This window comes from Gavia stellata, chromosome 16 (genome assembly GCF_030936135.1).
Source record: "Gavia stellata isolate bGavSte3 chromosome 16, bGavSte3.hap2, whole genome shotgun sequence".
NCBI classification, from domain to species: Eukaryota; Metazoa; Chordata; class Aves; order Gaviiformes; family Gaviidae; genus Gavia; species Gavia stellata.
Window position 1 is genome coordinate 7,157,421 of NC_082609.1, and position 25,218 is coordinate 7,182,638.

General features: G+C 58.9%; 1 protein-coding gene across 1 annotated transcript; it reads right to left on the reverse strand.

Moving 5' to 3' along the window:
* Positions 1-5,245: 5,245 nt before the first annotated feature.
* ANXA6 (annexin A6) lies at positions 5,246-19,729 on the reverse strand. The gene is made up of 24 exons (XM_059825371.1): positions 19,675-19,729; positions 16,490-16,574; positions 16,094-16,188; positions 15,822-15,935; positions 15,645-15,735; positions 15,455-15,534; positions 15,322-15,378; positions 15,073-15,166; positions 14,893-14,988; positions 14,585-14,643; positions 14,184-14,306; positions 13,902-13,960; positions 13,390-13,468; positions 12,401-12,482; positions 12,027-12,121; positions 11,478-11,591; positions 10,781-10,871; positions 9,963-10,042; positions 9,707-9,760; positions 7,430-7,526; positions 7,053-7,148; positions 6,704-6,762; positions 5,801-5,923; positions 5,246-5,471 (listed from the first exon to the last, which is right to left on the reverse strand). Exons 1-24 carry the CDS (start codon positions 19,690-19,692, stop codon positions 5,412-5,414), a joined length of 2,001 nt encoding a protein of 666 aa, XP_059681354.1. The 5' UTR covers positions 19,693-19,729; the 3' UTR covers positions 5,246-5,411.
* Between the last annotated feature and the right edge of the window lie 5,489 nt (positions 19,730-25,218).

Sequence of the window (25,218 nt, forward strand, 5' to 3'; positions counted from 1 at the left end):
TGGTCCCGTTGGTCCTTCCTCATTCCTTTGGTCTTGCCGTGCTCCCAGGAGAGAAGACTCACCTGGCAGCAGCTATGATTAATGAGCATGCCTGCGTGGCTGTGAAGATGCGTTCATAGCTGACACTTTTACATACTAGGGTTTTTTTTTGGCATGGAGCATTGGGTTCAGCACCTTCAGCAGAGGCTCGTTCGTGTGAAGGCACCCGATTGCTTCTGTGTTTGTGGCAATGCTGCAGGAAACGGGTCCAGAAGGAGCCCAGGCCGTGGGTGGGGGTGGTGGAGCTCTCCTGTCCTCTGCTCCTGCTTGTTTCAGCTCAGGATTAGCTTCCTTCATGTTGACCCCACTCAAGGGTGAGCAGGGTGGTCCTTGTGGGTGTCTGGTGGTGTGAATCCCGAGTGGAAATGGCCCAGCAGCCCGAGGCACCCAATAAATCCGCCTGCCCTCAGTGCTGCTGGGCAAACGGAGCACATTTCAACTCTACCGGGGCAACGGGTCCAGCCAGGGCCTGGCTGTCACGGGTGGCCATGCTGGGGAGCTGGTCCTGGAGCGAGGTGGGAGCAGAGGGGCAGCTGCAGAGCAGACGGCGGGTGCAATTGGTTTGGCACAGCATCCCAGGGCCACTTGTGGGCTTAGCTCTGCAGGGGGCTGTGGGGTGCCACCGATGGGTGCCTCTTGGCATCAGCAGCAGGTTTTGCTGGGGGCTGCTGCTTGTGCCGCATTGATCGAATGGGTCCCAGTGCTCTGACAAGGGAAGGGAAGCAGAAAGCTGACAGTGACGCTGTGAGAGTGGGGAGGAAGCTCTGGCCGCAGGAGGGGATTTCCAGAACATTGTGATCTGCTGCCTATGCAAATGAGGAACTCAAATTAACCTGGCAGAATGGGAGGGCTCTGGGATGGAGGGCAAGGGAGAGGGAGGAGAGGGAGGCTGGAAGAGTAGGCTGCTGGGAGAGGGAAAGAGGGAGCATGGAAGGGATTGGGGTAGGCAAGGGATCAGCAGAGGGATGGAGAAGGGAGGTGCTGGGGAGCAATCTCGCTCGCCCCAGACCTCCCGCAGTGCCCCGTCTTCACAGGGGGTCGGAGTCACACTGTGGCTTTCCAGGGATGCCTGCCTGCTTTCACTTTGCTGGGTTTACCCTCTTGCTGAACGAGAGCTCCCTTCTCCCTCTGCCTCTGGCGTGTGAGGCAAGGCTCAGCGTCACCCGCTTTGCAGGAGAAGATCACCACCTCCTGCCTTCCTCCACAGCTTCACCATCCTCCCCGTCCCTCCTCCACAGTCAGCTGGGGATGGGTTATGGTGGGACCTGGTGCAGCCCCACAGCAGATGTGCTAAGAGGTGTGGGAACCAGGTCCGGGAGTGCTCAATGGATTTCCTTGCGTGCCTTAAGCTTTGAATTATTCAGAGTCCAAATTTGCAAGATCAACAACAGGCACAGAGGGGATTTTCCCCTCTTCCTTTCTCACCAGGCCATGTCTCATCCAGTTGCAGTGCCTGAGAAAAGGGCTTCTCAGCAGTCATCATGTCCTGAAAGCCGACTCCAGGGTTGACAGTGTGGGGAGAGCAGCCTTGTCGAGCTGAGCTGTTTCCCCAGCCTCAGCTCACTGTGGGGAACAGGCTGTCCAGTGAGAGGCACATGGATGTGAGGGGCAAGGCTGCTTCTTCCTCCTTCGGCTTGGGAAGAGGAAGAGCTGAAGAAGAAACCTCTGCCAGCTCCCAAGACTCAAGGCTGGTTTTCTCACCTCTGGAGGCAGGGGAGGACAGTGGGTGGGATGGAAGTGGCTCGCTGATGTTGCAGCGTTGGGCCAAGGACTGAGACCAATGTCCTGTGTCTCTGCACCAGATGTGGCTCCTCTCAGGGTCTGGTAGTAAAGATCTGCAGTGGCCCCTGGAGCTGACTCAGAGGGAGAGGTCCAACCCTCTGCACACCAAAAGTGGGCTCGTGGGGTTTTTTGGATGTCGCAACCTGTGAAATCTGGCGTTGGCTTTGCCTGGAAGTGAGCCCTTGCCCCCGGCATTGCTGGTCAATGTGCAGAACAGCCATGCGCCGGGTGCTGGTGTGTAAATCCCAGACCCCGGCAGCAGCTTTTCTGCGGCAGCCCTGAAGGCTGAAGCGTGGGTGGCCAGCACAGACCTGCCTCCAGCCCTTGCCCTGCTCACAGCCTTTCTAATTCTTCCCCTTTTTTGTGTCCATCATTTTGTCCTCCCCTTTCTTTTCCTTGCCTTCCTTGAACTGCTTGCCTTGTGTTGATCACAGAGGCAAGGCATGAGATTTGCCACTGATTGCCCTCAGATGGGGCTGATTGGAGCCAGCGGATGGAGTGGAGGTGTTCCTGGAAAGCGGTGCTATGAAGTGCATTTTCTCTAGAGACCGGGATGCTACAGGGATGCAGCTGCTTTGTCTGAAGGGTCTGTGACCTGCCCACATATAGAGGGTTTCGTGGGCAAAACAGTCCTCACTCAGGGAATTTTTATTTAATTTATTGTCAGTTAACACAAATCACTAGTGAGTGATTTGGGCATTAAACAAAACCAGAGTTCTTCCTTCCCCAGGCTTGGCTTGGGCCAAACATACTCTTTCCCCTTCCTAGACTCAAGTGTTCCTTGTTTCACTGCAGGTTATAGTCACTCTGTCCCAAATCCTTTGGCAAGGTGACAGGTCCCTTGTAACCTTCTGCTGCCACTTCTCTGTGCTTCTTACTGGGTTTCTTCCACTCTGTGCTTCTCTGTGTCCCAGGGTCCACAGCCTGTCTTGGTGCTGCCAGTCCCCAGGCTCCTCCTGGTTCGCTTGGAGTCCTTCTAAAGCAACACCCCTGCCCAGTGCCTACTCCTTCCTCACGGCTGCTTTTAAACAGAGTGTCTTACTTCTCTGGGCCTGGTGTGGAGTCCTCGGGTTCTCCAGCATGGGAAGGCAGCAGGAGTTTCATTCAGTTGGCAGTGGGAGATACATTTACTGTGATGCGTGACACCAGATGGGAGCAGGTCTCCAAACAGGAGCTGGCTGCAAATTCATCAACCTCTGCAAGAAAGCATCAGGGTGAGAAATGGGGAGAAAATGTCCCGGGTGCAGTGTGAGTCCCACAGCCATGCTTGTGCTTCCCAAGATGCCGTCACCCTCCTGGCATTGCTCTTGGGGTGGGCAGCTCTGCTGAGCTCAGTCCAATTCGTGCTTCTCCCTGGTAGGGCAGCCCACCATGAGCAGCCCCAGGTGTGCTGCCAACCCCAGCAGCATGGAGGCAGGATGCTGAAATATCCTGTGCTTAAATAGGATATTGAGTGTGCTTAAGTATTTGCAATGATTAAAATGCAGCTGGCTGTTTTCTGCTCCAGCTGTAGCAACCGCTGTTGGAGACAGATTACTATGGCGCTGGGGCAAGACAAAGGCTTTTTGGCAGCAGGACTTTGCAGGAGAGGGAGTTGCTCCAAGGAGGAAATCCCATCTCGCTCTCCCTCCCTGTCCCCAAACACTGTGTGACTCTGGTATCTTGCCCTCATCGTAGGAGCAGCTGGCAGCGTGTGCCAGGGAAATTCCTGGCCTTGGGACCAGTGCGCTGGGGTCAGCCGCGCTTCCTGCTGGCGGCATTGCCCCAAGCCGGGCTGGGGACCGGCCCCAAAGGGCTGCCTGGTCTCACTCGCCATCCTGTGCCGCTCCGAGGCAGCTGGGCTGTGGGTGACGGAATCATCGGTCATAGGATTATAGCAGTCCTGGTACGGCCAGAAAATTCACTGGAGCGTTTACGCCTGTGCCCAGGGAATACACCCCCTGTATGCACCCCAGGAGCCTCTGTTTTGGCAACAAGAAGGAGGCAGGATGATGGCTCGCGTGTCGAGGCCCTGTGCTAATGCTGAGATTTACCACCCTGCTCTGGAGGAGCAGAGCTCCACTGCCCCAAATCCAGCTCTTCCAAGGATGCTGGGCTGGGGTTTGTCTCCTGAGCCCCAAAACGTCCTTGGATGTTGCAGCTAGGTCCCTGAGAGCACTGTTCCCAGCTGTGGGGACGTGGCCCTGTATGGGACTGGCTCTGCTCCCTGTGGTTCCCGTGCCGTGACCAGCTCTCCGGCAGCCTTCTGCCTCTGCTGCAAGCTGCAGCATTGAGCCGCAGGAAGAAACAGGCAGATGAAGATTGGGGTTATATCCTCCCTTCAAAACATCTTCTGTATCTGCTCAAAGCCTTTGCAGCAGGTGACCTGTGAGCTGCTGCAGGCTCAGTCCCACCAGATCCCACCAGGACTGGGATGCCTATTCCTACTTACACACAGGGGCAACATGGAAGAGCCCAAATCTCTATGGGAGAGGGTGAAAAAGTTTCAGCTGGGCTGTTTTCCCCTGAGAAAGGTGATTTTGTTGCAAGGGGATGTTTTACAGGCAGGCATCAAGGGAATTTTCAGTGGGATAACACCCAGCTGAGTTGTTTCAGCTTCCCTGGTTTGTCTCTACATGTTGCTGCTTCTTGACCTCAGCTGGTTTTGAAGTGTTACAATAATATTGTGTTATTATTCCTAACGCTGCTTTGATATTTTGAAGGTGAAGCTTTCCTCACCCAGCTGTTCTGAGGAAGACTTGGTTATTCAAGACTTTTTGTTCCGACTTGGAAACAATTGAAAGTGCTGGAATTTCCCACTTTTGGAAATTCCAGTTCTTTTCTCCTGAGTGCTGGGGGGAAGTGCAAACATAAACTGTTTGGGGGTGTAGCCTCTATGGCATGTGCCTTTTGACTGCTTCTTCAGCAGCTTGAAAGCACAGGAAACCGCATGCGAGGACGAGTGGATGCCATCAAGTCCGATTTGTATCTCTGGTTTATAAAAGCATCATCCACACCATGGCACGAACCCTGGCGGGGGTTTTCAGAGGAATGAAGTGAAGATCTCAGTGAAATCCCTGTGCTGCTGCCAGCCCCAAATGTATTTCCAGCCCCTTTCTCAGAAGTGGGGGACCCTGCGGTGCTGCTCAGAGGGGCTTTGGGGTCTCCAGGGCCCTCTCTGGGGCTGGGGCAGGGGTCCTGCCAGCATTTACGTGCAGGAGCAAGGAGACACTGAGACTCCTCAACATGGGCTCAGTCCCACCCAAATCTGCCCCAATAAATCAACCGCTCTTGCCCCAGGGTCAGCAACAGTAAGGTTTTATTTATGAGATTTAAAATTGTCTTTTCCACCTGGGTAAATTCCTGGGTTAGTGGCATGTTTGGGTATGAATTATTTTGCACTGAGACAGACAATAATCCCCCTACCCAGACCCCTCTGCTCCCCTCCCCAAGACTCCCCTGCTTGCAATGTGTTGCTGCTCTCCAGCGCAAAGTGAGTCATCCTCTGCAGGGAACCAGGTGTCCCCTGAAGCCCCCGAAGCTGCAGTGACATCAAGGCGGTGGGTGCGCGCGTGCTGGCTCAGACACGAAGAAGGGGCTTCCGCAGCCGCCTAGTCCTCCCCCCCGCACAGGGCCAGCAGAGCCTTGCAGTAGTCACCGGAGGTGTCCTTCTGCAAGGGGGAGACCCATGTCAGAGAACCTCCTACTGATGCCTGCCGCGGGGAAGCCCAGTTCAAAGCGCTGGGCATGGGGAAGGCATAGCTCCATGCCCCGGCCACCCCGCAGGCATCCACGCGGCAGTGGAAGATGTCCGCACATCCCCTTTACAGCCAGACCTGCCAACACCGGGGCTGGCTGGGGCAGGTTCCCCCTTCCCAGGTGATGCTCAGCCCCTGTGCCATCCATGGCACCGCTCATGGCTTGCGTCCCTGCAGGGCTCACAGCCGGGGCTCAGCCAGACAAGGTGACAAACCAGAGAGGGACATTTGTGTCCCCTCACCTTGATCATGTGGTGCAGTGATTTGTCAAACAGGTCTATGAACTCGCCCCGGATGTTGAACAGGTCAATCTCGCTCCGGGAAATCATGATCCGGGTGAGGGTCCTCTCATCCGTGCCGGCACCCTGCAAAGGGGAGCTTGAACAAATAATCCCAGAAGGACTGGGGCCCAGGCACCCTCCCGGCATCTCCAGCATAGTCCAAGCTGGGGATCGGGTCCAGAGGAGGGCCACAAAAATGATCAGGGGGATGGAACACCTCTCCTGTGAGGAAAGGCTGAGAGAGTTGGGGTTGTTTAGCCTGGAGAAGGGAAGGCTCCAGGGAGACCTTATTGCAACCTTTCAATACTTAAGGGGGCTTATAAGAAAGATGAGGACAGACTTTTTAGTAGGGCCTATAGCGATAGGACAAGGGATAATGGTTTTAAACTAAAAGAAGGTAGATTCAGACTAGATATAAGGAAGAAATTTTTTACAATGAGGGTGGTGAAACACTGACACAGGTTGCCCAGAGACGTGGTAGATGCCCCATTCCTGGAAACATTCAGGGTCAGGTTGGAGTGGGCCCTGAGCAACCTGACTTAGTTGATGTCCCTGCTTATTGCAGGGGGGCTGGACTAGCTAACTTTTAAAGGTCCCTTCCAACCCAAACTATTCTATGATTCTATGATCTCTCCTTGAACATCTGCTGGGCTTGCTGCCGGCAAGACACAAGCCTGCTGCATCCCCTGCTAACCCCAGAAAGCTGATGTGGTATTGGTTTGAGCTCAGCCCTGCCCTGCTCCCTCAGGGACAGCCATGGACAAACCCCATCACTGCCGTGGCGTTAAATCAGAGAGTCCCAAAGGGTGTCTGCCCGCCATAGCCCCACTCCCACAGTCCAGCCCTGGGAGAGCCCATCTGCACCTTCATGGACTTGTAGAGCTTGTCAGCGAAGAAGGCCGGCTTGTTCTTCACGCTCCGGACTGCAACACACAGAGGGGAGAGAAAGTGGGCTCCTGGCTTGCGGCACCCAGGGGACACATTGCAGTGAGGAGCTCTGCCACCCGCTGGGTCAGCTACAAACCCTCCTTAGTACAGGGGTGCAGGCTTGGCCTTGTAGGATGCCCTATAAATGCCCCAACCCCATGCCAGGAGTCTCCATGGCCCAAAGGCAGCAGGAATCTGCCCTCATGTTGCCTTGGCAGAGGCAGGCGAAGGGGCTGCCTGCCCTCCAGGGAGCCCTGCCCCAAGGGAGCATGTGCTAGGCACTGACCGATGGCCACAAAGGCGTCCCTCACGTCTCCCGACATCCGCTTCCTGATGGCGTGCTCCACGTCATGGTTGGTCATTTTGATGAACTCCTGAAACACTGGGGATGGGGAGGGGAGAGGAGAGGGTCACCACCAAGCTGCTCCATCCCAGCCCCGGGCACCCAGGAGACCCAAGCCTCAACCATGGAGACTTCTGGACCAGATGCAACCAGAGCAGGCTTTGGTGACCTCAACCAGCCACCCCAAATGCCATCTCCTCCCACTACTGGAGAGACAGGGCCACCCCAACCTCCTTCTGCCTGGGAGTCCCATCCAGCCCAAACCAAAGCACTTGTGTCACAGCTGGGGGTCCAGCAGCGATGGAGAAACATGGTCCTACCTCTGCGGAGGTGGGGGTAGCTGCGGGTGCAGAGGATGCTGAGGAAGCGGGTCTCCAGGGAGTCGCTGGAGTCATTGCTGGAGACGTCAGCAAGTTTCTGGGAGAGCAACCAAGAGTGAAGAGAGGGACAGGGGGACTAGCATAGCAGAGAGGGGCGAAGATGTCAAACAGCTCTTCCTGGGACAGCCAGTCCTGAACAGCCTCTTGCAAAGGGGGTGGCCTCTCATGAGCAGGAAAATAGCTTTTTTTTTTGCCAAAAAATGCATTTTCTGTGCATGGATGTGACAGTGCACAGCTGCACACTCACACACTACCTCTGAGAAAAGACGTTTTCCAGTTTTTATGAAAAAAGCTGTGCAATGCTCATGATTAAGACTTTTTCTTTTTTTCTTTTGGGGAGGGTGTTTTGAGGGTGACCAATATTGAACAGGGAATTCAGAGCTGCCAGACACAGGAGCCACCCTCCAACCCTGGGCCACAGCAGTGCATGCATGGGTGAAATGGCTGCGACTCCTGCTGCGGGGCTCAGCAGGGAGGCTGTACTCATCGCACCCATTAGGCTATTGCAGTAGAAAGCTGCTCCTTCCCCAATTCCCACTTTTGGTGAGCCAGGGAAGCCAGCCCCGAGTCCCACACTGCCAAGAACATGGATCCTTGCATGCAGGCAGCGGGCAGGATTGGTCCCCAGCCTTCCCAAGGGCAGGAAGGTGGCTTTCCTTCTCTCCTGCCTAGCGCTGCAGGGAAGCGCCCTCGTGCAGGTCCCATCTGTCCCCTTGCCACCCATCCTGACGCAAGGACCCTGGAGCCCCGAGCAAGCGAGCACAGCCCATGTGGTCAGAGGAGCCTGATACGTGGGGCTGCTATTGCCAGCCCCTGCCCTGCACCCGAGGACCGCAGCATCCCCTCTAACGTGCAGAATGCTGAGGAGCGAAAGGGCAGGCACTCACCAGGGTCTCAGCAACAACCTGGTGGAGAGAAAGAGAGAGACAGGAAGACAACAGGGTCAGAAGGTGCTGCTCAACCTTTATCCTTCCCTGGCAAAGCGAGGGAAGTCTAGCAAAATCCCCTAAAATGACCTGTTCCCAGCTCCCCTCCTTCCCCATGAGTGGACCTGATCTTAGGACCTGTCTCTTCCTCCAGTTTGGCCCCTACACCCCTAGCTGGGACGGGGGGGTGGTCTTTGGCCAAGCAAAGTGATCCCCCCAACCCTGAGGTTTGGATACCAGCCTGTTGCTCCTCGAGGAGCGCCCTTGCCTGGCCCCAGGCTGGCTCACACCAGCCTGCCTGTCTCTGCCGGGTGCAGGGAGCAGGCGGAGGGGAAGGGCAGCTTTGATGACAAAATACAGCGCAGTGCCAGGCCAGCTGCCGCCCAGCTGGCTCGTCCCTGTTTGTCATCCCTGGCTCTCTCTTTCTCTGCAGCAAGTCGAGGCAAGCAGCAGCGCATGCGGCGGGGTGCAGGCAGCGCAGCATCCGCTCCCTCTGCCGGCAGCAGCCTTGCTGGGAGAGTTGCACAGCTGCGAGCTGCCGGCATGCGTTGGAGCAAGAGGTGCTGGGGCAGGACAGGCAAGCGAGAGCTCGGGTTTGGCCCTGCACTGAGCTTCCCAGCCCCTTTCAGAAAAGGCTTGGCCCAAAGGAGCAGGCGGCCAAGGTGCACAGCCCAAGAGGGTCACAGGTCTCCTGGGACCAGGAGCTGAGCCAGGCAACGGGGCCCCAGCACCCCCCTGCACCGTTTATGGCTGCTCAGCCTTCCCCCTCCAGTCCTGGCTCACCCCAGCCCCGTAAAGATGAGGCAATGATTTGCGGGCTGGGGCTGGCATCCCGCCATGCTGGCTGGGTGAAAAGCAGCTTAGGCTTCAGGGCTGTCCTATGCACAACACAAAGAGGTGTGTGGCTCCTGCAGAACAGCCCAAAGCTGCCTTTGAAGCTCAAGTGCCAGATTTCACCACCAGTGTGTGCTACCGGACCCCAAAGTGGCAGCTCTGCACAAGCAATAGTGCAGTCCCCAGTTGGGAGCTCCCTGGGGCTGGACCCCAGGGCTGCTCTCATGGTTTGCAGCTTCCCTGGGCATGGAGCAACAGAGGCCAGGGCATCAGAAATCAGGCTGGGGAGCTTTACCTCCAAGGGTGTCCCTTCACCTGGCATCTCCCCCTGCAGCTTACAGAGACTCTGTCCCAGCAGCATTTGCTTCCCTGAGGATGCCATTTCCAGACCAAGGGATGCAACATGCTCATTTTTTTAATGCAGAGCCTGTAACAGCACTGCCAGTACGGTTCTTACCTTGGCATCTTCATGCGCCTGTGTGAGGTTCTCTGGTCCTTCGTCACGGTTGCCCTGTGGTTCAATACAAAAATCATGGAGCTGGGGAGAGGACATCTCCCAGGAGAGCCCCAAGCAAGGGGGTGGCAGACAGGGTCCAGCAGCGCAGCCCAGGCAGGCAGTGATGCTCTGTCTTCTCCATAGCCACTGTCCTCGCAGACCCCACTGCTGCCCGTGGCAGGGAGGGGACAATCCCCAGTGAGAGAGCCACTCTTACCAGAGCCAGGGAGACGAGAATCCTCTTGAAATGCCCCGATGTGTCGGAGCTCAAGTCATCTTCCAGGGGCTTGTGATAGGCTGTGGAGAAGGGGGATGGCTGAGCCCTGCACCCTGCCTGCAGCTCTGCTTCCCACCCACCAGTGCCTATTGTGCCCATGATCCCCATGGGGCTTGTGGATGTTGGTGGCCATCCTCCAGCCTTTGCATGGCTGAAGCAGATGCCTCCATCTGCTGTTTTCAGGCCCGGGGAGGGTGGGATCACCCCAGCAGCTCTAATGTCCTGGGCATGAGCACAGCCTCTTGCTCCAGGTGCTCCCAAGGGAAAGGGTCATTGTGAAAGAGCTCTCAGGGGAGGAGACATTGGTGGCAGAGCTGGGGCATGTCACCGTGACACAGAGAGAGGCCAGGACCAGCACTCTGCTGGAGGTGACCAGCCACAGAGCCATCTGTTTAAAACCATGGGCTTTCTGGGAGAGAAGAGGCTGGGGATTTAACCTGCAGCTTGCAGCACTTGTTCCCTAGGGAGGGGCATGGATGGAAGGGAAAGAGAAATGCAGGGTCTGGGGGTGTGAGAAATCACAGGATGGATTTGAGAACTCCTGCCAGCCTCATCCCAGGTTTCCACTTTTAATAAGGTGTTGGACCTGGGAAGAACTGCTCTTGCCTGGAGGGACTAACAGACCTTCACAGCACCAAGCCATGGACCCAAACCAGAGACAAAAATTGTACCCTGGGCTCTGGAAAGGGCCTTGTACAGCATTAAATGTGGTCTGTACCCAGGACCTGGGTGCTCCCCACATCCCTCCTGTGCCATACCTTCCTGATATGCCTTGTTGATAGCTGTGATCTCCTGGTTGTTCCGTGTGGCCATTATTTCAATGAGGACGCTCTCATCTGTGCCGGCCCCCTGGAAGAGAGCAGCATGGCAGCGGGGTGCTGTGGATGCCAGCGCTGGATGAGGACACGGCAGCATCACCCTGCCAGTGCCAGGCAAGGAGGGGCTGCTCTAACCCCAGGGCTACCACGTGCCAAAAGTCCATGTCCAGCAAATGGCCCTAAGGGCTGGTAGGAACTGTCATGAAAGTGTCCAGCTGCGCTGCTAGTGGGATCCCAACTGGTGTGACTGGTGGATAGTGGTGCACACCACTGCTTTGCCCCTAACCTGGCTCTCCTGTGGCTGGCTGTGCCTGGCAGGGCACTGCTCCCGCTGCAAAGTGGGGATGCTCTGTAAAGCAGTGGGAGGCCTCCCTGAGAGGCTTTGTGTATGAGCCGGCTAGAGCGTGCCAGGCTGCAAAGAGGCCAAATGGGGCTCCTGGCAGGTCTTGAGTGCAAACCAGGTCTTTGTCCTGGTGCCTTCTGCTCTGCTTTCCTTCCGTATAGGAGACAATAGCCTGGGGGCATGTAAAGCTGGGGCGCACTCACAGCCCCAGGTCAGCGGCAGTGCAGGTACAACCCCAGCAAAAACCGCCTCGTCCTCATGTGCTGAAGCTGATACAACCAGTGTGGCAGTTACCTCCACAGCCTTCCTCAGTTGTTTGGCATCGTACTGCGCCGGCGTCAGCATAAGCCCGAGGATCAGCTTGGCCAAGCTGCCTGACAGCTCGGATTTCAGGTCTGCCATCAGGTCCTGCAAAAGCGTTTGAGTGTTCAGCCCCCAGCTCCTTCTGCAGGGACAGACCAGCCAAGGCAACACCGGGGAGAAAACAGGGGAGGAGAGCGTGGAGGTGGAAGACATCTGGGAAAACCCCTTGGGATGGTTTAAGGTGACATTATGGGGGGTGGCTCTGGGGAGATCCTGGCTCTGGAGTCCTCTGGGGCTGAGGATGGAGCAGGCAAAGGGGAAGGGATGCCCTCCCCTTGGGCTGGTAGTGCACCCACAATGGGAGGCTGATTGTCAACTTGGTCTTCCTTGGGGGAGTCATAACAGAGCAAATCGGGGTGCCCTGGCTGCCCACCGCTCCCTGGGCAGGATTTCTTTCAGCGAGGGGCAGATCTCCGCGTGGGAGGGGGCAGGATGTGGGCAGAAGGAAGGAGCAGGGTGGGAGGGGGGCCCCAGCACTACCCTGCCATAGTGAGCCTTGTAAGCCTTTAGGATCTGCTGCCTCTGGGCGTTGCTCCTCTGCGTCACCACCTCGATGATGGCCCCTTCATCCGTGCCTGCAATGACAGCATGACAGCAGTGATGCTGGGGAGAGCGGAGGGGGCCAGCAGAGCCACACACTGTCACCCCTGGTGTCACCCCTGACCGCGGGCACATTGCCACCCCAAACCCGCAAACTGGGGAGGTGGGGAAGGGAGAGCTCTCACAGCTCCAAAACCATCTCTTTATTCCCCCTGGGGCTTTCACGCAGCCCTGCGAGAGCCGGGGTGGGTTTTCTGCCCCAGGAGCTGTTGCAGAGCAGCAGGAACGGGGCTGGGCATGCAGTCCCCACTTACCCAGGCCCTTCATCGCCTTCCTCAGCACCTGCGCGTCCCCGTCATCGTTGAAGCCTCCTGCGGGCTGCACGGTTCCTCGCAGCTGCGGAGGCACAGAGGGGTTTGGGTTCATCCCTGAGCTGGGTGGGATGGAGGGAGGGATGGAGAGAGGGAGGGATGGAGAGAGGGAGGGATGGAGAGAGGGAGGGAAGGTGCCACCTGGCAAGCTGAGGCCAAAGCAGGTCATGTGTTAGTGCAAGCACCCAGGGCTCAGTGAGGATGTCCCCGACACTGTCACCCCTTCCATCGAGGGGCAAACCATAGCCAGGCCAGCAGAGAGCAGGGAGAAGATGGCAGCAGACAGTCCCTGGAGTCTCGGTGTCCTGCTTGGTGTTATACCTGCCGCCCCTACTGCTGGGACACCTCGGCCGGGGCTGGCCGCATCAGCTGAGAGCCAGAAGAGGAGTCGCTGAAAGGGTGCCCACTCCTGCCTTGTAATTCTACCCTCCTGCATCCTTACAGCTCCCAGCACATCTCTGTCTTCCCCATGCACGTAGGGCTCAGGGTGCCTTTTCTGCACATCCCAAAGCAGCCTTTTGTGGGTGCCTCTGGCTGCATGCAGTGTCCCGGCTCCCCATGGCACGGCCATGCCCCAGCCAGCCTTGGCATTGAGGTGGGCTGTCCCGGGGAGCAGGAGGTCTCTGGTGGGCACCGGAGCCAGGGCTGCGCGTGATGCATTGCACAGACATGCAGGGCCTGCCATCCTGAGGGAGGGAGGCCTCACAGAGAGGAGGGGGTTAGTGGAGCCCGTGGGGGTGGCCAACCCTGCTGGGGTTACGATCCGCCAACCTCGTGCCCCAAAACTGAAGAATGGCGTCGAGAGAAGCCACAGAGCGAGAGGCAGAGCTGAGGCACAGGGCTGGCCGTGCCCCGCGGCGGAGAGGAGCAGCCGGGGGTCCCAAGCTGGCAGGGAGCAGAGAGGGGGTACAGGAGGGCAGGGGGGTGCTGACCTCTACTTTGGCCACCGCGCTAAGCTCCCACATCCGATAGGCCACCTGCGCCGCCTCGGGGAAGAACTCACCTGCGGCACTGCAATGGGAGGGCAAGGACAGGGGACAGTGAGCCATGGGGCCCCGCGCCCCGCCGGCAGCCACCCCCTGCCTGCCCCCATGCCCAGTCCTGCCCCTCCATGAGGGATGTTTTGTACCTGCCGGGTGCCGGGCACGGGGGCAAGTGGGCAGGAGCTGGGTGCTGGCTGTGGGGCTGGGTGGGAATGGGGGGCAGTGGGTGGTAAATCCCCACATCCTCCCTCCAGGTGTTTGTCTCTGCCTTGTGGGGCTGCCACGTGCCAAGAAGGGACCATGGCATCGTGGTTGGCCATGCAGAGGGGCTGCAGGGTCCCCCATACTGAACCGCTGTCACTGCCAGTCCCAGGTGCTCCACCAGGCTCTGACCTGGAGGTTTGTACCCAGCACCAAGGGGATGAAGAGGGGGACAAACAGGGGGTGACAGGAGGTCTTACTCATCGTCCCCTCCACACAGCTTCAGCAGGGCCTTCTTGTACTCCCCGGAGGTGTCCTCCTGGAAAGACAGACAGAGATGGAGAACCATGCAGCAGGGGTGGTTAAGGTAGTGCCGTGGGATGGGCGCATGGAGAGGGGTCTCCCTGAGCCTTGTCCTCAGAGATGGACACCCGGCACAGGGTAGCTGGGGAGGGGGCTCAGCCCTCCCACCGGCGCTGGCATCACAAGGGAGGCAGCACTAGCAGCTGCTCAGAGGGTGACCGGGGATCCCCAGCACTTACCTTTATCATGTTGTAGAGAGATTTCTCATACTTGGTCCTGAACACCTCCCGGATGTCCAGCATGTCGATCTCGCTGCGGGACACCATGATGCGGATCAGTGTGTTGTCTCTCGTGCCCAAACCCTGCAATGGAGGACCCCCAGCATCAAGCCTGAGGCGGCCAAGCAACCCTGCTCAGCCCATCACATTTGAGACCCTCTATCAGATTTCTACCCAGCCACAGGGCTGAAAGAATAACTCCTTTGGAGGGAAAAGCAGAGACCCCAGGTCACATAGGTCCTGTCTTCATGGACCTGTGTCACCCTGCCCTCCAGCAGCACCCCATGGCAAGGGGACCCCTCCTCTGGACAGCTCCCTGCAACGCTGTGGGGGACCCCCTGGAAAAGGGGTCATCCACTCACCTTCATGGCCTTGTAGAGCCTTTCAGCAAAATATTCTGCCGTGCTTCTGACACACTTCACTGCAGGGAAATTGAGGTGCGGTGAGGGATGCTGACACCCGGCTTCACCAGTGCCCCCAGCCTCTGAGAACCCATGCCCCTTGGGCACCACATTCAGCATCCCCACCCACCCTGAAGGAGCATCCCTGAGCTCCCTGAAACCGGGTACAGCCACAACCCCGACCCCACTGGCTCTTGCACGGAGCCCTCTCACCCCGGCAAGGCCAGCAGTGTGTTTTCGCAGCACTCCCCACGCAGGGGCTGACTTACCCACGGCCAGCATCAGCTTCTCAAAGTCACCAGAGAGCTCTGCCCGGATGCTCCTCTCAATCGGCTTCCCGGAAATCTTCAGATACTCGTCAAAGACTGCAGGATGAGAGTGAGGTGATGCCTGGAGAAGCTGCCAAGATACCTTCAAGCCCAACCCTGAGGCTCGCATGTGATGCTCACCCAGGCGGAGGTGCTGCTTGCTTCGCCGGCCAAGAATGTAGATGAACTGGGCCTCGTCTGTGCCCCATTTCAGCTCGCCAGCTTCCAGCAGGTCCTTGTGGGATGGGGAAGGCGGCAGAGCCCGAGTCAGGGTGCTGCTCACGTGGGGCTCTGCCCAAGCACAGGCACCCTTGCTGCCCACCTGCCTTTCACAGGCCTAAGTCCAGATGGTCCCAGTGCCACCCGTCCCAGCGACCTGCGAAGCCTCACCTTGGCATCCTGCTCCACCAGGTCCTCGCTCACCACATCATCCTCCTCCCTGGCTCCCTGTGGGACAGAGACAGGCTCAGCCCTGCTATGCACAGACACTCACCACCTGCAGATGCTGGACGGATAGACACACCTGAAGCAGAACAACAAGCATCTTCTTGAAGTGGCCCGACGTGTCTCCAACGACATCAGCCTCCAGGTCTCTCTCATAGGCTGGTGAAAGAGGGAGAGGTCAGGTCCTGGAGAGCTGGATCCCCTCCCCTCTGCCCCTTGTCCCGGCCCAAGGGGACACAGGGCAGCCCCTGCCCTTCCCCAGCCCGCACCGTCTTTGTAGGCAGCCACCAGGTCATGGACCTCCTGGTTGGTGCGGGAGGCAAGGATCTCGATAAGGCACTTCTCATCTGTGCCGATGCCCTGCGGGCAGAGACACAGCCCCATAAGCAGTGGGCCCAGCTGGGGTGTCCTCGGAGGGGCCCCGGGGGGGGCTGCCCACCCCTTACCGCAATGGCATCTTTGATCTCCTTGGCGTCGCTGTAAGCTGGGGGCCGCATCAGGCTCACGATCAGCCGCTCAAACTTCCCCGTCAGCTCATACTTGAGGTCTGCGATGAGGTCCTGGTGGAGGGGGAGAAAGGGGCTGGGGGACCCTTTGCTCCACAGCATCTCTGAGTGGGTCTGGGGAGCGGTGGGTCCCTGCGTGGGCTGGTTTGTGGCATCCGTGGCCGCCTGTGTCTGCAGTAGGGGCACGGACCAGGGAGCGTTTCTGCCGTTACCTTCCCGTAGAGGGACTTGTAGGCTTGGCAGATCTCCACTCGCTGCTTGTTGCTTCTAGAAGTGATGAGGTCGAGGATGGCCTCCTTGTCACTGCCTGCGGGGAGAGGCAGGAGTCACATTTAGCCCCACAGCTGGATCTCACCCCCCACAGCTGGGGTCATCATAGCCATCCTGCCGTGCCCAAAGCTGCTTCCAACTCAGGGCCAGGAGGAGAAGCAGAGCCGAGCTGGCTCCAGGGAGGAAAGGGGAGCCAGGAAAGATCCTGGCACACTGCTAAAGTAGACAGGCAGCTGAGAGGGGAGGCAATGCAGGATGCCCAGCCATGCAAGGGTCAACCAAAGGAATAGGGGACATCAAGGTGGCCCCGGGGTGTCAGTCTGGAGGAGCATCCGTACCAAATCCCTTCATGGCATTGTACAAGGCCTCCGCATCCTGGCTGGCGTCAAAGCCTGCGAAATCCTTCACTGACCCCCTGTAGACCTAGGGGAAAGGAAGTGAGAAGGTGAAAAGAGAAGGAGCAGCCCCCGGGTGGGATGGGGGGAAGAAGTTGAAGCTGAGCAGGACTGGGGCAAGATCTGCTCCTGCTTGGGCTGCCAAAGGCAAAGCTCAGCCTCAAACATAAGCACTTCTTCTTCTCCTCAATTGTTTCCTCTCCCCACTGTGCAAATTGTTTGTGTTCTGGGTCACTGGAGTACACAGCCTTCCCTTTCCTATCTCACTGGTATTGCTCTCTTCTTGCTGCTTGTGCGCTGTGTTTAAGCTGGATACAACCCTCCCTGCCGTGCCAGCTGATGGTTTGAAGGGAGGTTTCTTGAGCACATTAGGGTTCCCAGCTCCATCTGCGGGGATTCAGCAGGAAAAGGGGAGACCTCACGGGAGGGTTGGATGCAGAGGAAGGCATGGAAGGTCCAGGGCGATCTCCCTGCAACGCAGCCAGGCTGAAGGGAGTTATGGGCGGGTGGATTGGGAGCAATGAAGGAAATAATTTTCCTACTACCTGTTGCGAGTAGGGAAACCCTCCAGATGCTGAAGATGCCCAAGATCTGCATGGCATCCACATGAGGAGACACATGGACAGGCAAAAAAATCATCGTGGGCTGCTAAGAGGAAAGCACTGAGAAGTGCCAGAGCTGCCAACAGCTTGTCCTGCCCCAGCGTGTGCTCCCGCAGGGCCCAGGCTGGTCCGAGGGGTCGGAACAGAGATCCTGGATATGGGGTAAGACTTTCCCAAGAGCCTGAGAAATCCTGGGGGTTGGCATGATCCACTTCTCTCTGCTCCCCTGCACCTCCAGGATGCACAATGGGGAGCCCAGAAGTGACAGCCCCAGAGACCTCAGGAAAAAACAGGGACCGGGCTTCCCCTCCCCAGGTCAGCTTTGCCCAGGGGAATTCACCCTGGAGGAGCCTGGGGCTGAACTCTGAACGAGATCAGCGCAAACCCTGGCTGGAAGCAGATGTGAAACCAGCCTGATGCCACATAAGGAACTGGGACACATCCCCAACAGAGGCAGAAAGTGGAAAGAGCTGAAGAGCAGTGTTTCTTTAGCAGTCTTGCTGGGGAGTGGGAGCGCTGGGAACCAGGCTGAGCCGGGGCTCTCAGCTGTGTCAGCACCCTGGGAAACTCTGAGCCTCCTCCCTTGGCTCTGGTTGTACCATGTGCCAATGGGGTGCGTACACCTCCCAGGGCTTGCTTGCTCAGGATCTGCTGCAGGGCTTGTTTAAAATCCCCAAGAGCTGTACAAATGCTCAGGGCTGTTGCCAGCATGGGCATCTAAAGCCGACATGTCTCCAGAGAAGATGGGCATCAGGCAGGCAGCACTAGTGCCAGAATCCCGGACCCAGCAAGTGCCTCCAGGAATGAACCCAAGGGGATGGACACAGGGCAGCCCCATACCTGTCACTCCCCTGGGCTCCATCCCAACGCTGTGGCACAACAGCTCCGCTGCATCTCACACAGCTGGCCTCTGTACCCCCATTTTCAGAGAGAAACCAGTCCAGGCTGGGCACATCCCACAGGCACTCTCTGGAGGAGCTGCTTGCACTGGTGTCCCACGTGGTGGGGACCAGGTCGGCCAAGAGGAGACGCTGCCCTTCGAGGGAGCTGGGCAGGCATGGGGACAGATCGTATTGCAGGTGATTCATCCGGAGAGCTGGATTTAGCCCCGCTTCCCGGCAGCTCCCAGACCCTCGTGGCTGGGTACAAGCTGCTGCCCACACACATGCTTTGCAGAGACATAAATAAGGAGTTACAGGGCAAAGGAGGTGCCCGGAGGCAGCAGGAGGGGATGAAGGTGGCTGGAAGGTGCTGGGGTCGCACCAGTGGTGATGCGGAGACAAGATGTTGGCCCTGGTTAAATGGGGAGGAGGAGCAGGGCTGTGTTCCTGCCTGCTGAGCCATCGAAGCATGAGCTGCCTGCCTTGCTGCCGCGCTGCCATGGCAGGGGCAAGGGAAACTGAGGCAGGAGCTCAGCACTGCGCATTGCCCCACGCTCCCTGCACTCTCGTGGAAATGAGCCCCAGGGAGGTGCAGAAACATCACTCGGGAGGGAAACAGCATCTTGCCCACTGAGCCATCCTCACACCCCCATCGCCCTTTCCATCCCCTGCCGAGCTGCTAGGGCCCCCTGCCTCCCCTCCTCCAGCCTCTGACTCATCCCGGCCTGCCTGGGACCTCCCAGCTAAAAATAAGCCAGGCTGGGGCCGGGAGGGTGGAAGCAAAATTCCCAGCGTGGCTTCGCTCTCTCCCACCGCATGGCTGCTCGGGGTCCTGGACCACCGCAGGGGTGATGCTCACCCGTGCTGTGCCTCAGTTTCCCCACCCAGAGGCAACCACCCCCTCGGCTGGACAGGAAGCCACAGGTAACAGGGCTTGAGGCAGTGATTACGTGATTTCTCGAGGGAATGGAAAGCAGAGCCTGGACCCCGCAGCAGAGAGGGGAGGCTCTGGACTTGGACTCCTCCCCTGCCTAGCACAGTGCAGGCAGGCTGTACCCTGCCAGCCACAGCTGCCCACCGAGGCAAGGTTTTCCTCACATGCCGAGATGTTTCCCTGGCTGCAAGGGAGCCCCTGCTCACCCAGCTGCCACACTGCACCAGCCCCGGCTTGGAGGGGGGGAGAAATCCATGCTGGGTTTGGGGGGGAGGCCAAAGCAAGGCTGCATGCCTTGCAGCGGGCTCAGGCACAGGCGGGATTTCACTCCAGCAAAAGCCCAAATCCCCAGTGCAACGTCTTTCTCCTCCCCTTCCCACAGCCCCGCTTTTCTCCTCCATCCCACTGTGGTCCCAAAAGGATTTTTGCTCCTTGCTGTCCCTGCTCTCCCAGCTCCCCGCCCCAGCGCTTCCCCCATCTGCATCACATCCAGACAGCGCTGGCTGGAGAGGCAGGAATGTAAACAGACTTCAGGCAGCACTGCACCCCCGTGCATGTCACCACCATCCTTGCAGCACAACGGAGATGCTGCCCCAGCTCTGGGACATGCACCCCCGTGCATGTCACCACCAGCCTTGCGGCACAACGGAGATGCTGCCCCAGCTCTGGGGTCTGCCCTGTGGCACTCTCGGTACCCATCCCCACCCTTACCTTTCCTTTGGGTGCCATGGCTTCCCGAGCTGGAAATCACTGGAGCGAAGGCAAGGAGGAGCTGCGGGAGGGAACAGAAAAGCCAACGTGAGCCAAAGCCGCCTCTCTGTGGGCTGTGTTAGTTAAGGGGGGCTTCGCTCCCTCCCTTGGGCACTGCTGCCAGCCATCGCTGCGGGTGCGGTACCCGCGGGAAGGCGATGGCCAGGTGCTGCTGGGGAGGCTCAGGGAGAGGGCCTTCGCCAGCCACCCTACGGTCTCCGGAACTGAGGTCCTTTGGTATCTGGCACCAAGCTGGGAACCCCACAGGCTGGGGGCAGCGGAGATGGGCCCCCGCGTAGCTTCCTGCCAGCGCTGAGAGAAACCGGGAGGGGAAGAAAGTGCTGAATACATGGAAATGGGCTGAGCATCCTCCATGGGGCTGACCCTCCTTGCTACACCCCACAATGCTCCCCCTGCTCCCTGCAGCCCCCCAAGCCCTGGCACCATCCCAGCTTCAGCAGCTGCCTGGGACGGCCTTTTGCTGCACGGTGCCGGGGCTGGGCAGCCCCCGCGAAGTCCCACCAGCTTTATCTGAGTTTCCATGCACCGAATCAAGGCCGCCATCAGTCCCACCGCAGGGCCCAGGAAACGCAGCCGGGTTTCCAGGGTAACTCGCAGATTGTTTTCTAACACTAGCACCATTTATAGCTGCAACCCGCTGCGGTGTGGGCTCTCCCCACCCCCCCCAAGAGAAAGTCCCCAGACAGCGCTGTTTGCTCCGAGAAAGCTGACGGAGGGAGAGAAACAGCTGGAAAATGGAGCCTGGCCATGAATGAACCGCTGAGCGTCAGCTGAGCTCCAGCCATGAGGCACGGCTCCCTCCTCACCAGGGCTCGCCCTCCCTCCGAGACACGTTGCAGGAAAGCTGAAGGCACAGTGGGGCCGCTCTGGGGGGATTTCTGCCCCCAGCCGAGCTTGATTACATGCCATGGAGTGAGTAGGTGAAATCACATGAACTTCCCCAGCTTGGCCCTGCATCCCTGTGAGAGCACCCATGGAGGGGGAGACCCAGCCCAGCAGCCGTCGGTGCAGTTGGGTCACCCCACTCGGGTGCAGGAAGCTTTCTGGCACCCACCGGCATCCTTGCTGAGGGGAGGAAGTTTTGCAGAAAACCAGATCTGTCTTTGCCTCCCCTTCCCGTTTCAGCTGGGGAGGCTGCAAGCCTCACCCGACCTTCCTCACGGCTCCTGGCTGGGGGAGAAGCCCCGCGTGCCCCGTGCGTAGCGAGGCTGCACTGCGGCTGAGTGCTGGTGGGCGCCAGGGGATCCCAGCCCATGCAGCCTTTCAATGCCACTCAGGAGCCTGCACATGAAGCTGCGTACCCTCCAGGGAACGAAGAAAGCCCTGTGTGGCATAGCCCTCCTGCCTCGCTCCATGTATGCAGCAGCCGAGCTGAGACCGCCCAACTCATCTCAGCAGTAGTGGAGAATCCCCAGCCACACCCAGTCCCCAGCCTGTCCCTGCAGTGCCCCGTCCCTGTCCCCCACCGCTGCTGACACCTCCGCAGAGGCTGGCGGAGCAGCCCCAGCTCTTGCCCTGCCAGCAGGCGATCTGGGGAGGATGCCCAGACAAACACACCGCATCCGTGGGGCAGGTGGTGATACCTGGAGGCTGCAGAGCCCTGGCACGGGGATGTACCTGCCCCCCTGAAACCATTGGGAGGTTTGGGTTGTGGGGGTCCCTGGATAGGACGTGCCATGAGAAACCTTAAATGACGAGCACAGTCCGTCCCCTTTGCAGAACAACCCGCCCTTGCCAAAAAGCCTCTCTCCCCCTGACAGCACGCACCCCGCCAGCCTCTCCATGGCCCCATCATGGCTTCGGGCTCAGGGGTTTCACCCTGGGAGCCCAGCGGTTATTTTTGCAGCCCGCTGCCTAGCAAGGCTCTCCCGGCATGGCCGCGCGCAGCGAGGGCCAGAGCACACCCAGCACCCCGCCGCCCGTCATCCAGCCTGCAGGGCGGAAAGGGAGCTTCGCCAGGTTAAAAAAAGCGGCATCTGTCCTCCCTGCGTGGCAAGGGAGGTCCCCAAAGTCCCCTGCCCCACCCTAGCACCAAAAAGTCCCCCTGCCCTTCTAGAGCTCCGTGTCTCTGGCGTATTTGCCTGTGCAAAACTGGGTGGGTGCCAGACCAGGGGGACCCTCCCTGCCGAGCCCAGCTCCGACCCCTGCATGGAGGGATGGGCGTTTCCGCGGCCTTGGCAGCGCCGGGGCACAGACAAAGGCGCATCCCGGCTGGGACACACCCATGGGCCCCGCAGCAATGCCTGCGCCTGCCCAAAAAAGCACCTGCCAGCAGTGCATCCCCCCAGGCTTTTGTTAAAAAGGAAGGATTTTTCATAAAAAGAAAACAAGGATCCCCCCTGCAGCCACCCCTTGGAGGGAGTCTCCACTTGCGCGGCTCATTGCCCGACCAGGGCTTTCCTCCCCTCGCACGCCACCGCGGTGATGCACACCAGCACCGTCCCCTCGCCCGCCAGCACGGTCCCCCCACATGCCATCGCACACTTACGAGCGGCACTGAGGTCTGGCTGGGCGCGCTCACGGGAACAGCCGGCCGCCGGCACGCTCGGTGCGGACTTGTGGCCGTGCGCTCGTCCTTGGTGTGCAGCTGTTTCCTCCAGGCGAAACGTCACTGCTCACGAGCCCTCCAGTCCCCGCCTGCCGTGGCACCGGGGTCAAGGCCGCACTCCCACCCTCGCCGCCATGGCAGACCTCACCCCCTTGGTTTTGGGTGCCCACGGTGCAGGGGGACCTAATGCCGCCTGCAGAAAGACCCTGCCCCTGCCAGGGTGAGGGGAAGGGCATCACTCAGCAGAAAAGCCCCACTGGTGTGTGCAGGGGCTGCGTGCCAGCAGCTGTGACGCGCGCAGTGCAAGGCAGTAACGCTGATTGCATTTCAGCTGCGGAAATTTCACCCCCTTCTGTCCCCCCCGCCCTGGTTTCCTGGTGAACGCGGCGGTGCGGGGTACCCTGCACCCTCCCAAGCTGGTCCTGTCGTCAGCCGCCTTTGCCAGCACCAGATCACCCCCTTCCCTGGTCATGGTTGGGAAACGTCCATCCCTGACTCCCTCTGCAAAAGCTGGAGGGGGGGTGTGTGGTGTTGGCCCCCCAGGACCTACTTAAGGAGGAAGGTGCTGACCAGGTCTCTGCAAGGAGCATCCATGGAGCAGGAGCTGAGCTGGCACAGGGTGCTGGGGAGAGGCAGCTCGCTGTCCCCCCCAGCCTTCCCTCCAGTGCTGCAGACACAGGGATGAGAAGACCTTGCAGCACAGCCGTGGGTGGAGATGCAGGCTGAGTCTCTCCGAGGTGCTCCTGTCAGGCTGTACGCTGCCTGCAGAGCCCCGAGGCCATTTCCTTCCTTCCTCACCCAGGTTAACCCTGCTTCTTCTTTAGCACCACCCTTCTGCACCCAGTGCAGAAGCTGCAGAAGGGCTGGAGGAGGTGGTGGGGCTCCCCAGGAGCCATCGGCAGTGGTGTCTGTGCTCTGGCTGATACCAGCAGGAGCAGATAAAACCAAGGGCCCCCCTCGAGATGTGGAAGGCTGCTGGCATGTGGCCTTTCAGGCATCCAAGCCCCGGTGGTACCCACTGGCTAGAGCATCTCTCTGGGGCTGCAAGGCTGCTGAGCTACTCAGCCCTGCCTGTCCTGGGAGGTAGTGGTCCTGGGCAGCAGGGACCCCAGGCTGGGTGTGACATGGCTGATGGCTGGCATGCAGCCACAGGGCTGTGCCCCCCCGGGGGACCGGAGGCACCCTGTGAGAGGGACACCCTCATGGCCAGCTAGCACTGGCTGCTCCTTCGTGCCCTGTTGTTCCACAGGGCAATGTTCCCTTGGACTGGCGTTGGTGTCTGGAGACCTCGCTCATGTGAGATGGCGTGGGTGACAAGCACGGCTTTGTTCACCCTGTGCTGCAACACAGGACAACAGTCCCTGCTCTCCTCCTGGTGCCAGTGGCTGCGTTGTGGTGTGCTGAGCCCCCCTGCCCCAGAGGTGCTAGCCCAGCAGCTCACACAGTGCACTGGGGACATGGGGCTGCCGCATATAGACAGGACAGGGCTGCCTTGTGGTTAGAGCATACACCTATGCTTTAGATGTTCTAGAGCCTTCCTTGCTTTGTTCCTGCATGGCTGATATCCCCTTACTCTGCTCCTTGCAAGCTGAAGGACATACTGAACTACATCACAGCCTAAGATGCTTTTGTCCCCAAATACTGTAAGCAGACTCAGCCTAAGCACTGTCTACAATAAAATCAAAGTTAGTTTCTTACTCTAAAATACCAGCTCCCAGCCTCTCCTCAGAGCCCAGACTTAGTTCTGTTCTCCTAAAGTGCTGAAGACCACACCATAGCTTCCCCCATACCCTCTCCCTACTAGAAGCAGCCTTCCAGGACAGATATTCTGGGGCCTGAGGGCACTTATATGCCTTACAGGCGCTGAGCAGCCACACCTGAGGCCCCCACCCACCCAGCCCTGGGCCCCCATTTAAGCCCAGCCCTGGACTCAGCCCAGCTCCTACTTGCATTCTGCTGTTCAGCCCCCATGGGCTGCACCCCAGGAGGGAGGCACTGTGTCAGGGTCATTCCTGGTGCCTGTTTCATTCCCTATAGAAGACCCCCCAGGTCTTCTTGCACCCTTGCAACTCCCCAGGCAAGACAGGAGCTGGGGAGCCTGGGACCTGGGATGGGGCAGGTGTTGCTTGGGCTGGGAGCTGCAGCCCCAGCCCTGCTCCCAGAACAAGGCTGGATGGGTGAGTGATGGATGGTGCTGCTGCCTGCTCTGCTACAAGCTGCCCTTGGGCTGATTGGGTACTTCTTCACCTAAGGCTGCTGTCTGTATGTAGTGGGGCTGTGACAAGGTGTGGGCAGCAACTGGGATCTTGGTGTCCAAACATTGGGGAAGTGCAGGCAGCCTCAGGACTTTGCTTCTTGGAGGTACAGCTGGATGTGCTGCTGCAAATGTCCCCTGGAGCTGGGTCTGTGCTCCTCTGCCTTGCTGCTGCAGTCAATTCTTGGACCTGCTCACCTCCCTCTGTGCTCCCCAGGGACAGCTCAGTCTGGGTACAGTCATAGCTGTAGGTGCATGCACTCCTGGATCCTGACCTGGCAATGTTTCTGCTCCTCTGCCTGGATTTCCTCCAAAACATCTTCCACAGACTGAGATGAGGGTCCTGGTGTGAGGGAGCAGGGACCGAGGGAAGGGGTTCCCCCTTCCACCTGCACAGACAACTTTGAAATGTTAATTAAACTCCCTCAATAATGCCTCTGAGTCTATTAGCATTGCAGGCTCGTGTGTATGATTTGGAAGGCGTTGTGGGAAAAATATTTCTGCATAGATTTCCCATTGTGCAGCCTGCAGTGGTGGTCAGCGGGGGGAGGGCCAGGGCGCTCCCAAAAGGGATTTAAGGGGAGAGGGTAACTGGGGCTGCCTGATGCTTGCCCTCCCTGTCAGCTTGCAGCTGGAGCAGTTTGCCCAAAGGATGGCTGGAGTAAGTAGTTTCCTTACAGAA

What these genes read in the sequence shown, in the direction of transcription:
- ANXA6 (XM_059825371.1), bottom strand. An exon ending in TGCTTGTTGTTCTGCTTCAG is followed by an intron (nt 15,379 to 15,454) that starts GTGTGTCTATCC and finishes TCTGTCCCACAG; the next exon opens with GGAGCCAGGGAGGAGGATGA. An exon ending in CACTGCACCACATGATCAAG is followed by an intron (nt 5,472 to 5,800) that starts GTGAGGGGACAC and finishes TCCCCCTTGCAG; the next exon opens with AAGGACACCTCCGGTGACTA.